General features: G+C 36.5%; 1 protein-coding gene across 1 annotated transcript in view; it reads right to left on the reverse strand.

Moving 5' to 3' along the window:
• ARHGAP28 (Rho GTPase activating protein 28) overlaps nucleotides 1–17,478 on the reverse strand; it is a 141,497-nt gene continuing 124,019 nt past the window's right edge. The window contains exons 14-17 of the mRNA XM_080683466.1: nucleotides 11,222–11,278; nucleotides 9,359–9,483; nucleotides 5,500–5,564; nucleotides 1–2,798 (exon numbers count right to left, since the gene is read on the reverse strand). Of these exons, the coding sequence (XP_080539592.1) occupies nucleotides 2,704–2,798; nucleotides 5,500–5,564; nucleotides 9,359–9,483; nucleotides 11,222–11,278 (342 nt within the window). The 3' untranslated portion in view covers nucleotides 1–2,703. The remainder of the gene's footprint in view (nucleotides 2,799–5,499; nucleotides 5,565–9,358; nucleotides 9,484–11,221; nucleotides 11,279–17,478) is intronic.

Consider the following 17,478-nt stretch of genomic DNA (forward strand, 5'->3'; position numbering starts at 1 on the left):
AAATGAGTAAGTGTTCCTAAAATGTTAATTTTCTCTAGTTCTTTCCTGGATATTATTTTCCTAACTGTACACCAAGGGCAGTAGGGGTGAGGTGGGGTATGAAGGTATTAAAAACAGAATTTAAAAGCCCAGTCTGATGGCTTTTGTTTGCAAATAATACTATTCATTTTTACAGATTGCCATAACTATTTTAAAACAACTCTTGATAAGGCAAGAATAGTTTTTCAATACTTAGGTGGCATGCATTTTTAAACTTCAATTGTAAAGGTTTGTTTATTCTTTAAAGTTAAAATTAGTAAAAAAAACAAAACCAAAAACCCCCAAAAAACAAAACCCTCTTTATTCACATAAAATTCGTCTGTGTGTTTACTGAAAATTCTTCTCTAATCAGTTAACCCTATGACTAAGAATAAAAGTTATCATTGGATAATGCTATTGGTATTGACATGGCCTTCTATATAATAGTTATTTGAAAGTTGTCACACATCCTTGAATACATTAGAGTGATTAATTTAAAGTAATTGACTCAGTTAAGTCTCTTTCCTGTGAAAACACACAAAGTGGCTAAGAAATTCAGAAACTTACTGTTTTTACCTGTCATCTGTTAGCCATTTATTTAAAACTGATGACAAGTGAGGTAAATCTTGAAATCCTTAGAACTTATGTATAGGTTCTAATGTATTTTCAGTCAAAAGAAATGAAAATTCCTAAATAAAAAACTGAATGACTAGATTCATGAATTTTCTATATAAACAATTTATTCTAAATGATAAGAAATACAATGAGATAAATCAATCATTATTTTCATATATACATAGAAGTGTAAGGTAGTTAATTTGAAGAATTTCTTCCATGTGTGTAGGCATATATTACTGCCATCTTATGTCTTGGAACTTAGCAACAACATAAAGTGAAATGTTTATTCCTGTTGTTTAAATTGCAAAAATGATAAAAGCATTTTTTCAGACTCTTGAAATTCATTATGTAAACTCATATGTCATCAATTACCCACATACCAAAAGCTAATGAAATGTAAGTCTAAACTTACAGAACACGCTTCTTTCCTAATGTGTTTTCAGGAAAAGGAAATGAGAATTCTCAAACAAATAAAATGAATAGATATTTGAGTTTTCTACAAAAATGTAACAAAATCTTAGTGACCAGAAACTGAATTATCTACATGTTGAATAAAAGCAATGTTTTTATAGACATCAAGGCATAATGCAGCATATAAAAATTTCTTGTATATGTGGGCTTTAATTATTATCACATTATGTTTTGAGACTTGGTAAGCAGATATGTTTTCTGCAATTGTGAGCAATTTTGTCTCTTGTTTGAACTGCAAGAGAGTCATTTGAGTGTCAAAGCTCATTAAAACTGATACAAAGTCAACAAAATACCAATCTGTGGATTCTAATCCAAGGCATGTGGGATAAATGAGACGTCGGCCCCATTTCTAGCTCACCCCAGAAGGACTATATCTGCATTCTCAAGATGAAAGGCAGAGCTGTCTGACCCTTCTGCATATTTTAGATTTGCTTTCAATTACAATCATGGGGACTGTGTGTTCTTATCAATTTCAGGTCTGAAAATGGCTCCACAGGATCTTGATAGCGAGACAGTTTTCCGCTTACAAAATATGCATCTGATTTTAAAACCTGATGCTAATCCCCAGTGCTTGGCCATGACTATGATTGATGAACAGAAACAAAACCTGCTTTTACAGCATGAAAATCTGAATGTAACGGTATTTTTAAGCACTCTTGGATAAAGGCAGTTCTGTATTTTTAAATGGGGGTTGCAGAAGTGACTATCTACAGTTGTAAAATATAAAAAGTGATATGTTTGATCAGAAAAGGAAATCAATGCCTGGCACATGGAAAGCTATTCATTGAGCACCATAATCATGATGAGAAAAATAGAGGCTCTGTGACTTCTGACTACACAGAAGGTTATGAAAACACAAGAATACCCTTTGTCAAACTAAGCTTGCCTAGGGGGCCCTGTGCTCATAAGGGAATAAGCTTTATAAATGTAAATTTTCACCAGTCCAAGAAAAAGAAATGTTCATTTGCACCAGAATGCTGATTATCATGATACAGTACAACGTACATAATAGTACAGTGTCTTTACACAGAAGTTTCTCCTTCTCCAATTCATGAGTAAGTCAGAGCATAAATAGTGTATGTGTAACTTTAGAAACTGATTCTATTGGAAAGTAGAGCTGAATTATTTTATAGAGTGGACGTTACTGATATTTCTGGCATTCTTGCTTGAACAGGACAATATATGTATATATAGCATAAGTATAAAAAAGTCTTTTTTTCCACCTCTTGTGTTTGGTAGCATTTGCTACACAGAGAAGTGTTTCTTATCCTTAGCTACAGGATCAAGTTTATTTCTGCTGTAGCCAACATACTAGAAATGATCAGAATTCCTGTTCTCGATTGGTCTCTCTTCAGAAGGATCATGACCTCTTACTTGCACTCTTAAAAGGAACTGTCATGAGAAAGCTTTAGTTCAAATGGTTAACCATATCCTCTTCCATAGTTCACGCTGACAATGCTGGGAGACACCACTTGGGCTGAGAAACACCACGAGGGTTATAGGAACAAACATGTCAAAAGCAGCCTTTTTTCCCCCCTACTTAATGTAGAATTTTCTTGGCATATTAAACATAACAGCTGCCATCTTGAGGGTATTTCAAAAATTTGATTGGGGTTTAATGACCCATTCTGCTTGAGGATTTACATGATATACATCCAATATGTAAGCATCTGGATCCAAGCAATGCTGTCCTAAGGAAAGAGAAAATCAGAGCATGTTTTTAAGAGTGAACACTTATTGTAAGATTTCAATAAGGCTAATATAGTTCTCTTAGCCAAAAGTAAGTACACTAAGCACTTTCCTTATTGTTTTTAGAGTTGAGTACGTTAGTTATTAAATACTTCCAGGCCCTTACTGATCATTGGACAAGCAATAAACAATTAAAATATATAATGAGACAAAAAATTTAGATGGCAAACGTCAGTGTACTTACACAAATCTAGAAAGTATAGCCCAATGCTGTAATTATATGTGCTATGTTTTTATATGACTGGCAGCACTGGCATCACCACAAATAAGTGACTAATGTGTTCTGCTATATATGACAGCTACAATGTCACTAGGCAGTAAGAATTTTCCTGCTCCAATATAATCTAATGGGACCACCATCATATATGCAGTCAATTGTTGACCAAAAACATGACTGTAGATACATTTTAAAGATTCTTATCAAAGCTTGCCTGTCTTCCTTCCTTCCCTCCTTTCTTTCTTTGTTTCTTCCTGGCTGTTAAGTACTTAAAAATAAATCCCATGCGAAATTGTGGAAAATACAGACATATCACCACAGGCAAAATGTTTCCTAGATTCACCACATCTATTAGCAAATATATGGCAAGGACTTGTTTCAGGTATAAAATGATCATTTGTAATGTAATACATGTCCTCTAATGGTTTTATAGGTAGTAACTTGACCAGGAATAGAGAAGATTAAAAAGCAAGTTCATTTTAATTTCTTTATGATGGATACAATGCCCATAGGCAGAAGATCTGGAAATAACAAAAAGATCATTCTATGTGATAAAATACATGTGAAAATTTTTATATACAATGTGTTTGAAATGCATATTAAAGTCTCAGGCAAACCTACCAAGATCTGACTGCTTGCTTGAGTCATTCATTTATCGAATACTTTATTGAGAGTTATTATGTTCCATAAACAATTCTCGGGCTGGGGCTACAGCAATGCATCAGTCAAAAGTACTTGCCCTATGCATGCTTACATTCTAAAAGTGGTAAAGTCAACCAGCAAATAAGCTAGTATAAAGTAAAGCAAGTCTGGTGGTGATGAGAACATTAGAGAACAACCAAGCGCGGAAGGAACATAGTGAAGATATAATCCAGGAAGGTCTCATTGAAAAGGTGATATTCACCAAAGGCCTGCATGAGCAAAGGGAGCAAGGAATGAACAATCTGAGAGAGTTCTAGGCAAACGTCAGCAAATGCAAAGACTCAAAGCAGAGTGTGCCCAGTGATTGAACAGACAAGGTTGGTGTTTGAGGGAAAGTCTGGATGTAAATGTGAGAGGCATCAACATACAGGTGTATTCAAAGCAATGAGATAAACTGAGCTCCCCAAGAAAGTTAAGTGTAGATAAAGAAGAGGTGGAAGGACAGAACCCTACACCTCTCCAATCTTAAGAGGCTGAGAGGATAAGTAATGGGCACAAGACATCCGTGAGTAGCCAGCATAGTGGGAGGGAAGCCAGAAGCTTAGGTTGTCCTTGAGACCAGATGAAAATGTTTTTTAAAGAAGGGAAAGATCAACTCAGGCAGTTATAAAGACAGGCTGAATTGTTGGATTTCACAAGGTAAGAGTTCTCCGGTGACCTAGACAAGAGAGCAATTTTGATTTAAGTGTTGAAAGCTAAAGCTTGACTGGAGTGGTTTCAAGAGTGAACAAGAGGAAGAAATGGAAGTTTAGACAACTGATTCTAGGAGTTTTTGCTGTAAAGTAGAACAAAAATGGGCATTGACTGGAAGGGGGTCAAGAGAGAATTTTGTAAAAATGAGAGACATGCCCTGGCTGGTGTGGTTTAGGGCATGCACTAAAGGTTGGCGGCTCTATTCCTGGTCAGGGAACATGCCTGGGTTGTGGGCTTGATCCCCAGAAAGGAGGAATGCAGGAGGCAGCCCATCCATGATGTTTCTCATCCATGTCTGTCTGTCTGTCTCTCTCTCTCTCTCTCTCTCTCTCCCTCCCTCCCTCCCTCCCTCCCTCCCTTCCTCCCTTCCTCTGTCTCTCAAATCAATAAAAACCAAATTTAAAAAATGAGAGACATTACCAAATTTTTATGTAGATAGAAATGATGCAGTTGGAGGGAAAGTTGATGATACAAGAGAGAATGGGGGAATACCTGGATCAAGGTCCTAACTGGGCAGGGTGGACATAAAGTGAGACATGAGTGGAAGAGTTGGTCTTAAATAGGAGCACAGATATTTCCTCTGGACTGGGAGGAAGGCAAGCAGAAGACACAGACACAGAAGATATGGGCACAAAAGAAAGTAGAGGGAATTTTCTTTAAATTCCTTTTTCACCGTCAGGGAAACAGGAAGAATGAAGTTGGGCTACTAGTGAAAATAGGGCAGTTAAATAAATGTTCCATGATGTTCTTTCCTTTGTTTTTCATGAATCTCCAGAAAGAGATTTTCCAACTTTGAGGCACATTTAAAAGATCCAAAAGTCTACTCTACATAAACTAAAATATTCACATTTAAACTCTGAAAATATTTTAGGAAAGTCATACTGTTTTTACATGAGATTAAAAAATCAAAAAGTCACTCATTTTGAGTTTATATCTAAGAAACTTATAAAATATACTTTTATAATAATAGTATCATATTTCTTTTAGAGTAATCAGAGAATTTAGGAGTGAAAATGTTAAAGAATCCTTACCTATATTTCCTCCAATTTCATATAACCTTTGGTTCTGAATTTTAATGCATTCTGAAGAACCATGACTGAAAAAAAGAGAAAGCAACATAAATTTAACCCTTTCATAATCAGAGGTTAATCTGTAGATTAAATAACCATGGCAACAAACAATTTATTCTGCCTTGAGTGAAACACACCCCACAAATCATTATGACAGAAGTTATGATAAAAACAACTTTTTGTTTGACACAGACAAGCATCTGAAGCACAGAGAGGATGGATGCTACGGGGCTTTCCACAGCAACTGGGGCCCATTTATCCACACTGTCAGCTCCACTTAAGGGAGGTAACTGCTACCGACATATCCCACTGGCCAAGGAGCAGCTGGGTGCTTCATTATGCCTAGTCATTGGTCCCATCACTCTTAGTTCAAAAAAAGTCAGGTTTCATTTCCATGTTTGCCAAAAAATGAATGGGATTCTCTCCTCAGCCCATGTCACATTTCTAAGCTTGGCTAATTAATGCTTTGCTACTGTCTAACATTTCATTGCATGACTTTGCCTTATAATAAAAGCAAGTCAGAGAAAATGATTGCCCAATGACATTTTTCTACACCAGACTAGAATGCTGGGGTAGAAGAGTCTGGAAAGACCATTTCTGATCTCTACCCCACTTCAGGAATGACTTTCAGCTTGATTTCTTCAAAAATATTGTTCTCACTCTACAGTGAGGAAGAATATGTACGTTCTCATTTGTTTGTTTAATTAAACATTTTGATATAATAGTAAATTTGCATGTAGTTGGAAGAAATAATACAGACAGATCCTATGTGTCCTTTATCCAGTTTCCTCTAAAGAAAAAGTATTTAAAGACTAGTGCAATATCACAACCATGATGCTAAGTGATTCAGTCAAGATATAGAATATGCCCTGGCCAGTGCTGCTCAGCAGTTAGAGCATCAGCCCACACATCTAAAGGTCACAGGTTCAATTCCAGGTCAAGGGCAAGTATCTAGGTTGCAGGTTCAATCCCCAGTTGGGGTGGGAGGCAACCAATCCATGTGTCTAACACTGATGTTTCTCTCTGTCTCTCTCCCTCCTTCCCTTCTACTCTCTCTAAAAATCAATGGAAAAAATATCCTTGGGTGAGGATTAACAACAACAACAAAAAAGAGAGTACATTTCCATCACCAGGAGATCCTTCCTTTCCCCTTTATAGTCACCCCCACTCTCTCTTCCTGTCCCTATCCATAACCCCATCCGCTATCCCTCTATCTACATTTCTATAAATTTGTCACTTGAAAATGTTATGGAAATGGAAATGTACAGTATAGAATTCTTTTGTATTAGCTTTTTTACATGGGTAAAAAATCCCTGGATATTCATCCAAGTTGCTGACTTTTATTGCTGAGTAGCATACCATGGTATGTACGTACTGTAGTTCGTTTAGTCATTTGCCTGTTAGAAAACACCTGGGTTTTTTCCAGTTTATTATTATAAAGAAGCTGCTATAAGCATTTGTACACAGCACTTTGTGGGAACATGGTCTTAATTTCTTTGAGATAAATGCCCAGGAGTGTAAATGCTGGGTTCACATGTTGTATAAGAAACTATCAAACTGTTTTACAGAATGACTTGTACCATTTCACATTCCCATCAGCAATGCATGAGTAATCAAGTTTCTCTATGTTTTTGCCATTATTTGGTATTATCGATATTTTTTTTATTTTAGCCATTCTTATAGGTATCTAATGATTAAAGATACTGAACGTTTTTTCATGTGCAAATTTGTCATCTGCATATCCTTTCTGGTGATAAAAAGGAGCAAACAATAAAAATCAATTTGTATTGATTTTTGTTGTTTGTTTTTACTGTTGAGTTTGAGTGTTCTTTACATATTCTAGATACTAGACCTTTTTGAATATGTGGTTTGTAGATACTTTCTTCAAGTCTTTAGCTTGTCTTTTCATCATTTTTATTGGTTCTTTCAGTGTATATTTCAATTTTGCTAAAGTCTAATTTATAAATTTTTATCTCTTATGGATCATGCTTTCAATGTTAAGTCTAAGAATTCTTCACTAGCTTTATATCACAAAAGTTTTGTTGTAAGCAATTTTCCAAAAGTTTTTATGTTTTACACTTAATTTTGTTATCCATTTTGGGTTAATTTTTGTATAAAATGTGAGGTTTAAATCAAGGGTCATTTCTGGGTTGTTTTTTTGTTTTGTTTTGTTTTGTTTTGTTTGCTTTGTTTTTGGCTCATGGATGTCCAAAATTTCTTTCTACAAAAGGTATACATGAGCATATAGAAACAACTCTGTAAGTAGAAATCTATTGGATGCCCAAGTCCCTCGAATGGAATTTCAAGTCCCTCTATTATTGCTCAGGGGAAACTATTAACAGTGTTGTAGGTGTCAGGGCCAGCAGCAGAAAGGAGTAAATGTTTGGGGTTCCTGTTGGCTTCTGTCTACTCTTCTTCTTTTTAATGTAAGCTTTATATGTATGAACTTACATAGTACTAATCATGCAAAAAGTGTATACATCATGTAAACAGCTTCCATATCTAAAAAATGAACTTTTCAGCATTATTTACAATAGCCAAAATATGGAAACAACCTAAGTGTCCATTGATGGATAAATGGATAAAGAAAATGTGATATATATAATGGAATATTATTCAACCACAAAAATGATACCTTGCTATTTGCAATAAAAACATGGATGGGAGCTTCAGGGCATTATGCTAAGTGAAATAAGTTATACAGAGAAAGACAAATAGCATATAATCTCACTTATATGTGGAATCTAAAAATACAAAACAAAACCTCCACCACTGCCGGAAGCCAATTCCAGCATGTCATAATTGCAAGAGTTTCATCAAAAGATTGATGGAACTTGGGGACTCAACAAGGGCTGAGTCACATATGTTATTGCCTGTTGGGAATGGCTAAAGGCATTTCCCCAAACCTGAAAAGGATGATTGCTTGCTGCCAGACAGCTCAGGGCATCTTAATCTACATGTTATTGCTTCCTACTGGCCAAACACCTGAATAGCCGCAGGCAATTCCCCATTCCGACAATGGATTCTGTACCTAACCCTATATATCTCCACTTTGCCTTAGGACAAATTGTGTTAATAAAAAGCAAGGGGTCCTGAGACAAGGAGAACTTAGTTCCTTTAGCTAAGTCTTCTCTGACTCCCCATGATGCCTTTCAAAATTATGTTTCGTCTCTGGACTCTTGATTAATTTATGCACAGCACCTTCTCCAGGTTCCTGAACCCTTCTAGATGCCGGATCAAGACCACCGGTGTTACACCACAACAGAAAAACAGTCTCACAGATATAGAGAAAAGATTGGTAATTGCCAAGGTAAGGGAGTGGGGTAGGGGGAATGGGTGAAGGGGGTACAAACTTCCAATTATAAAATAAATAAGTCATGGTGATAAAACGTACAACATGATGGTATATTTGAAAGTTACTAAGAGAGATCTTAAGTTTTCATTACAAGAAAAAATGTAACTATGTACAGTGACAAATATTAACTAGACTTATTGTGCTGATAATTTTGCAATATATAAAACTCTCAAATTATTTTGCTATATGCCAGAAATGAATATGTTATATGCTAATTATAATTAAAAAAAAGAAAATAAAGAATCTCACTTGTAGAAATTCCTTTAAATAAACCAAAACTTCTGTTACTGACAATTCTCTGGCCTACTAACTTCTTATTCTGCTTTTGACTTTTCACTTATTGGTAGTTTCCAAAGCAACTGGTTCTAATTTTTCAAAAAGGCCAAATTTGTAAATTCCTGGAAAGTTACTCTCTGATAAAAATTCATCATCTTTGTACAGAGACCTTTATTCACATTTACTCACCTGCTCTCATATTGAAATTTTGCCAGTATGTCTTTGGCTTTGGTTTGACTACTGAGCTGAATGGCCATGGAAACCTTCGAGAGACGTGGAGCATGGACCCTTATGACGCCTTCTGGCACATCAGACTGACAATGAGGAAAAATTCAGTACATTCTGTCAAACTAGGATGAACATCAATCAGTTCAATGATTACACTCAAGAGATATAAAAACCAGTGGCACTCTGAACTAGAAAAACAGGTAAACATGACTAATATTTAACCAGAATGAAACACTGCTTTCTTTTTAACTGGAGATTCGACAACACTTAACCTGGAATTTTACTGTCACCATAAGCTTAGGTCATATATGCCTTAAAAATCATGAGAGGAGTAGAACTGAGTTATAACAAAAAACCTAAAGTTTCTATTACTGCATTTCCTTGAACAATATTCTAAATAAGCCTACTGTAAGCAGAGTTCTATATTTCAATGTATTTTAATATCAACCTGAAAAAGTCAAGGATCAACTAGGAAATATGACTTTTTAAATATCCATTTGCTTTAGTCAGCCCAAAGTTAACTCCAGATGTACACTTGAGACTTGATCCCTCCACTTGTGCTAATAACACTGTGAAGGGCAGACATGGACTGCTACTGGGAAACAGAATGTCTCTGCTTTTATGTAATAGAATTGGCTTGGGGACTCTGAAACTCCCATCTAAATGAAATATTAAAAAATGTTGCTCTCTAATTAATAGAAATTTCTGTTTTGTCAGGATTGACTGGAAAATTTCTTTGTTTCAAAAAATTTTGAGTGTTTTAATGATTAATTCTCTAACTAGAGATGAATAGAAACAAATTTCTATTTGTTTGAGGGTCTGGCTACTCCTCAGGTAAATCTGTATGTTCTCAAAAGGTGAAATTGTTGATGTAGATTTATGTGAACTGATTCAATATTTACCCTAGAAGGGATATTATGTATTAAATTGCATTCCCCACAAAGGTATGTTGAAGTCCTCACCCCCAATACCTGAGAATATGACCTTCTTTATAGGGTCATTGAAGATATAATAGCTAAGATGAGCTCATACCAGAGTAGGGTAGGCCCTTAACCCAGTGTGACTGGTGTCCTTATAAGAGAAGAAGAGACAGGGACACATAAACAGGATGAACGCATATAAAGGCAGAGGCAGAGATTGGAATGCACCGACAAGCTAAGGAATGTCAAATACTGTTGGCATTATGAAAATCTAGAAATGAAGTCAAGAATAGGTTCTGGTTTCATGGCCCTCAGAAGAAATCAACCAAACCAACTCCTTGATTTTGGACTTTTAGACTCCAGAAATGTGGGGAGTGAATTCCTATTGTTTTACTAGTAAGTCATCCAGTTTGTGGTACTTTGTTATTTACGGTGGTACTAGAAAACAAATACAAATTTTAAAATAGGGTCGATTTTTATAGGACTATTCTACCATTCCCAGCAGAACCAGGAGAGCATGGTAGAAAACGTACATACAAGATTTAGACTTGGAATGGGGCAGAGTGCCCCTGCTTTGTTGCAGCCAAGATTGTATTCTTAAGCTACACTGTTCATTTCATGTCCTGCCCCTTCCAACTCTCCAGAAGCCTCTGTAAGATAAATTCCATACCCCTGACATTATCGAACCTGTGATCATAAAAATCACATTTCCTTCTAATTTCCACTTGTGTGGAGATGCCTAACCACACATTTTGAATCATCATTTAGTTGTGCTACAATAAAAATGTCAAGTTTGAAGGATATATCATGACCAAAATTATACACAGATATTCTGGATGTAGCCAGGGAATACTATGTAGAAGTTAATAATCACAGATGAAAGGAAATTATTATTTTTTCTTACCATTCTTCTTAAAGAGGGTGATTTTTGTAGTACCTTTGAAGTCTTGGGACTTGTAACCTAAATAAAACACATTTAGTTTTTAGGATTAATGTTGGAAAGACAAGCATGTGCTACTGTTGAAAGTACAAACTGGTACAATCTTTATGGAAAATATTCACCAAATTATAAAATAAATATGTACTTTAATCCAGCAATTCCAAATCTACAAATTTATTCTACAAATATACTTCATTTTTGAGAAGTGACATAAAACAAGTTTATTCACTGATGTAAAACTCTTAATAGCAAAAGACTAGACACCATCTAACTGTTCAATAATATGGGGTAGCTTAAATAAATTATGATGTGTCTATGAAATATCGTGCAAAAGAAGCAGAGAAGGCTTTGTGGACCGATGTGGAATAAGCACCAAGATGCAGGACAGTGTTTTATGTGTGTTATATCATTCATGGAAAAAAGGGGAGAGGACATTTACTCATATCTGCTTGTATGTACATAGTTTTTTCTGGAAGTATATACTAGTACACCTGCGAGTTCCTGTGGACATACAACCTGCATTAGTAGCATCATTGGTCTCTGGGAGGGGAAGTCAAGGTATCCAATTTTTATTCTATTGTCTTTCTTACCCTTTGAATTTTTTAACCTTTCAATGAACTGACTAGTAGTCCAATCAAAGTTAAGAATTAAAAACAATAGAACTGCAGAAAGACTATTTCTTCATCTTTAAGTGTTGCTTCCATGATACTTATAACTTTTAAATTCTGCCTTGGTTCTAATTTACAATTAAAAAATTTGTATTCATATAGCATTGTACAATTTACAAAGTGCTTATACACATTATATGAGTTGATGCTAATGATAACTCCGTGAGATAGAAAACATTACTTCCTCCTCCCCTACTCCAATTTATAATAAACCTGAGATTCAAATAAAGACTAATTAACCAAGGCTCCTATGGCAAAGCCTGACCTGACCTCAGTTTCAGCTCTGAACATAACATACTTTGCCATTAAAATTGTTCACAGTGAAAATGGCAGAGTAAGGAGTTCAAAAGACTGTCCCTCCATAAAAGCAATGAATGAAGTGGCAAAAATGGTCAGTATCAACTTTTTCAGAACTCTGGATACTAACCCGGAGGTTGCAACCAGAGTGCCTAAGTAAGAAAAAACAGCTGAATCTTGTTAAGAACAGTAAGCTTTATGGCTTTTTAGCTTACACTTTTCCCATCTCTGTTCCCTAGCTCATTGATAGCCTTGAAAATAACAGCCTGCATTCCTGGTACAGGTCCTAGAGGGAGAAAAAGACACCTCACTCACAAAGAATAATTATTTGTTTTGACCTATCTCATGGTTCCCTGGAACACTGGCTCAAAAGACTGCCTTTAGCTTGCCTAACTTGGAACTTGATCAAGGCTAAAATAGTATAATGTTGAAAACATCTATAGGCAAATGTTTTATCACTGCTGTCTGATGCAGTGGGTAAGAGTTGGGGGGAAGAGACTAAAAAGCTTTAGAGGCAAAACTAGAGATCCACATACTATGAGGAATTAGGGCTCTGAAAAGCTCCAACATAATTCCAGAGAATCCAGAGGCCATTCACATGTCCAGGGCTGTGCACGTGTTCAGGAAAGACCTGAAAAGAACTTGAACTCTCACCTCTAGCTGACATTCAGGCTCTGTCCAAGCAGAAAATGAAGGTTCAGGCAGAGTTATAAGGATCTCTGCTCCTGCCTTCTTACTTAATACTTTACAAAAAGTTCTAGCCAGGGCAATTCAGCAAGAAAAAGGAATAAAAGGCACCCAGATTGGAAAGGAAGAAGGAAAATTCTCTCTTCATAGAAAACATAACATTATCTTATAGAATCTACACAAACATAACTAAACTTTTATAACTAATAAAAGAATTCAGCAAAATTGCAGGATACAACATCAATATATAAAATTCAGTTGTATTTTCATATACTAACACTTAAACACCCCAAAATTAATAAAGAAAACAATATCATTTTCAATAGTTTCAAAAAAGTGTGTGATCAAGAAAGTGCAAGACTAATACACTTAAAAAATTATAGAAAACTTTAAAAAATGGAAAGATAACTCATTGTCATGCACTGAAAGCTTAATATTATTAGAGTGGCAATACTTTAAAATTAATCTACATATTCAATTCAATCCCTATCAAAATCCCAAGTACCTTTTTTTGCAGAAATGAAAAAGTTGCTTCTAAAATTCATATGGGAATACATGGAATTCAAAATAACCAAAGTTATTTGAAAAATAAAAAGTTGGAGTGCTTACATTTTTCAATTTCAAAACTTAAAACAAAGTTACAGCCCGGCTGATGTGGCTCAGTGGTTGAGTATCGACCTATGAACCAGGAGGTCAAGGTTTGATTCCTGGTCAGGACACATGCCCAGGTTGCAGGCTCAATCCCTAGTGGGGGGGCGTGCAGGAGGCAGTCAATCAATGATGCTCTCATCATTGATGTTTCTATCTTTCCCTCTCCCATCCTCTCTGAAATCAATAAAAAATATTAAAAAAAAACACAAAGGTATAGTAATCAGAACAGTGTGATACTGGCATATGAATAGCCATATAGATCAATGGAACAGAATTAAGATTGTAGAAATAAAGTTATATATCTATTATAAATTAATTTTTGAAAAAAGTGCCAAGACCATTCACTGGGGAAAGAATAATTTTTTTCAACAAATGGTGCTAGGATAACTGGGCAGCCACATGTAAAAGAATGAATATCTCCTAAAAACAACTCAAAATGAAACAAAATAAATATATATAGGAGATATATATATATATCTCCTATCTAATAAAAGAGTAATATGCAAATTAACTGTCACTCCACATCAAAAATGGTGGTGCCCATAGCTATAAGATGGCTGCGCCCAGTCCTCTCAGCCCCGCTGGAATCCCCCAGTCTCAGGGAGGGCTGCCGCTGAGAGCCGGCAGAGTAAGTGGCCTGGCAGAATGCTGCCCAGAGGCCCTCCTGATCCTTTATAAAAAACAAAAACAAATTCACTCCCCACGGAGCGATATCCCTCCCAGTGGCAGCAGCCTGGAGTCTCAGCCTGGGAGGGGCACGCACCCCCACGGCGTGATCCCCCTCCCAGCGGCGGCAGCCTGGGCTGGGGTCTCAGCCTGGGAGGGGCGTGTACCCCCACGGCACAATCCCCCTCCCACCGGAGGCAGCCTGGGGTCTCAACCACTGAGTCACACCAGCCAGGCAGATATGGAGAAATCTTAAATGTTTCTCTTTTTTTTAAATATATTTTATTGATTTTTTACAGAGAGGAAGGGAAAGGGATAGAGAGCTAGAAACATCTATGAGAGAGAAACATTGATCAGCTGCCCCTGCACACTCCCCACTGGGTATGTGCCCCCAACCAAGGTACATGCCCTTGACCAGAATCGAACCTGGGACCCTTGAGTCTGCAGGCCGACGCTCCATCCCCTGAGCCAAACTAGTTAGGGCTGTTCAATATGTTAAAGAAAAAACCCTATATAATAAAGAGGGAATATGCAGGGGAGGGCATTTGGGGGTGACCGGGTTGTCAGGGGAGGGCAGTTGGGGATGATTGGGCTGGCAGGGAGCAGTTAGGCGTCAATCAGGTGGGCAGGGGAGTGGTTAGGGGGTGATCAGGCTGGCAGGCAGAAGCGGTTAGGGGCAATCAGGCAGGCAGGCGAGCAGTTGGGAGCCAGCAGTCCTGGATTGTGAAAGGGATATCCGAATGCCTGTGGGATCGGGCTAAACAGGCAGTCAGACATCTCCCAAGGGGTCCCAGATTGGAGAGGGTGCTGGTTGGTCTGAAAGACACCCCTCCCCCCTGCATTGCATGAATTTCGTGCACTGGGCCTCTAGTGTGTGTGAGTGTGTGTGTGTGTATGTGTATATATATATATATATATATATACTAAAACTATAAAATTCTTAGACAAAAACATAGGGTTAAATCTTTATGATCTTGGATTTGACAAAAGATTCTTAGATATGACAACAAAACATGATCAACAAAAATAGATACAATTACACTTCATCATAATTAAAAACCTTTGTGCATCAAAGGACACAAATATTTTCAAACTATGTATACATTTGATAAGGGACTTTTATATAGAATATATGAAGTTTTACAACATAATAAAAATTCAAATAACCCAAACAAAAATGAGAAAACATCTGGGTAGATATTTCTCCAAGGAAGATATACAAATGGCCAATAAGCATATGAAAAGATGCTCAACATCATTAGTCACCAGGGAAATACAAATCCAAACCACACAATGAGATACCACTTCCTACCCACCAGATAGCTAGAATAATGAAGTTCTGATAATATATGTGTTGGTGAAGATATGGAGAAATTTGCATCCTCATATGCTGATGGAGCAAATGTTAAACGGGCCAGCCACTTTAGAAAACAGTGGTAATTCCCCGGATGATTCAACATAAGAGTTGCCATATGACCCAGCATATTACCAATGGAGTCAAACATATATTTACACAAAAACTTGTACATAAATGCTTGTAACAGCGTTGTTCCATAGTAGCTAAAATGTGTAACTAATCTAAATGGCCATCAATGGATAAATTGATAAATAATGTGATATATCCATATAATGGAATATAATTCAGCCATAAAAAAGAAAGTACTGATACATACTATAAGTTTGATGAATCATGAAAATATAATGCTAAGTGAAGTAAGCCACAAAATCCCACATATTATATGATTTTTCATTTATTGAAAGTACAGAATAGGGAACTCTAAACAGATAGATAATTGTTAGGGCTGGTGGTAGAAATGGGGCTGGTGGGGATAGGGAGATGATAGTCAAAGGGTATATTTTTTTCCCCGAGGTGATAAAATGTTCTAGAATTGATTGTATCACTAACTGGGTATCTGTGAATATACGAAAACCCACTGAACTGTACACTTTAAATGGATGAACTGTATATGTGCATTATATCTCAATAAAGTTATTTTTAAAAGAATATAAAGTCAAAGAAGTGAAGTAGTAATATATGCTACAATATGATGAACCTTGAAAACATTTTGCTAAGTGAAAGATGTCAGACACAAAAGACCATATATTGTATGACTCCATTTATATGAAATGTCCAAAATAGGTAAACTCAGACAAAAAGTAGATTAATATTTTTCAGGGGCTGTGGAAAGGGAGTAATGAGGAATGAGTGCTTAATTGGCATGGGGTTTCTTTTAGGGATGATGAAAATATTATGGAATCAGATGATGGTGATAGTTGCATGACATTGTGAATATACCAAAACCAACGAATTGTACATTTCAAAATAATTAAAATGGTGAATTTTCGATTACGTGAATTTTTCCCAAAACCATTTTTTAAAATATATAAATGTCTTGGTTCTACTTGATCTAAAGTTACTTTGCCTATTACCAATAAAGGAATACAGCCATTCATCATGATTGTGATAAATCAACCAGCAGCACTCACTACCTTGACCTTGGCATTTACCATTCCTTTCCCTGGATGAGCTTTCCCTTCCTTTCTCCCTTCAAAATGCTTTCCATCCTTCAACATGCGGCTCAAATGACACTTTTTCCATGAAGCTGTTTACAATTTCCCATGTTGGAGCACATTTCTTTCTCCTCTGCATGGTCCTTACACGATGTGTGCACAGTTGATCTGGCACTTAATGCATATCCATAGCTCTCTACACACCTGTCTCCTACATTAGGCGTAAATTCCTTTAAGGGGCAAAGTGAGTTTCATGTATCTCTCTATCCTCCTCAAGGTCAAATGCTATGCCTGACACTCATAATCATCCTCAAATTAAATTAAAGCAATAAAGATAATTCTTCTAGCTCCTGCCAGTTTTGCTTGGTGGTTAGAGCACTGGCCTGCAGTCCAAAGAGTTGGGGTTGCATTCCCGGTCAAGGGCACGTACCTCAGTTGTGGGTTCAATCCCTGGCCCTGGCAGGTTGGTCAGGGCGCATGCAGGAGGCAACCAATCGATGTGTCTCTCTCACATTGATGTGTGTTTTTTTTTTCTCTCCCCTCTTCCCTGCCTCCCTCCCTTCCACTCTGTCTGAAAATCAATGGAAAAATATCCTAGTGTGAGGATATTTTGTACCTCTTTCCATTATTCACCTCTACACAAACTGTGCTAATGCAAATATTTTTCAGAATGCAATGAATTTACACACAAAACAACCTAACGATATGATATTCTTTCAGTATTCAATCACTGAAGAAATT

Source organism: Plecotus auritus (assembly GCF_963455305.1).
Source record: "Plecotus auritus genome assembly, chromosome: 8".
NCBI classification, from domain to species: domain Eukaryota; kingdom Metazoa; phylum Chordata; class Mammalia; order Chiroptera; family Vespertilionidae; genus Plecotus; species Plecotus auritus.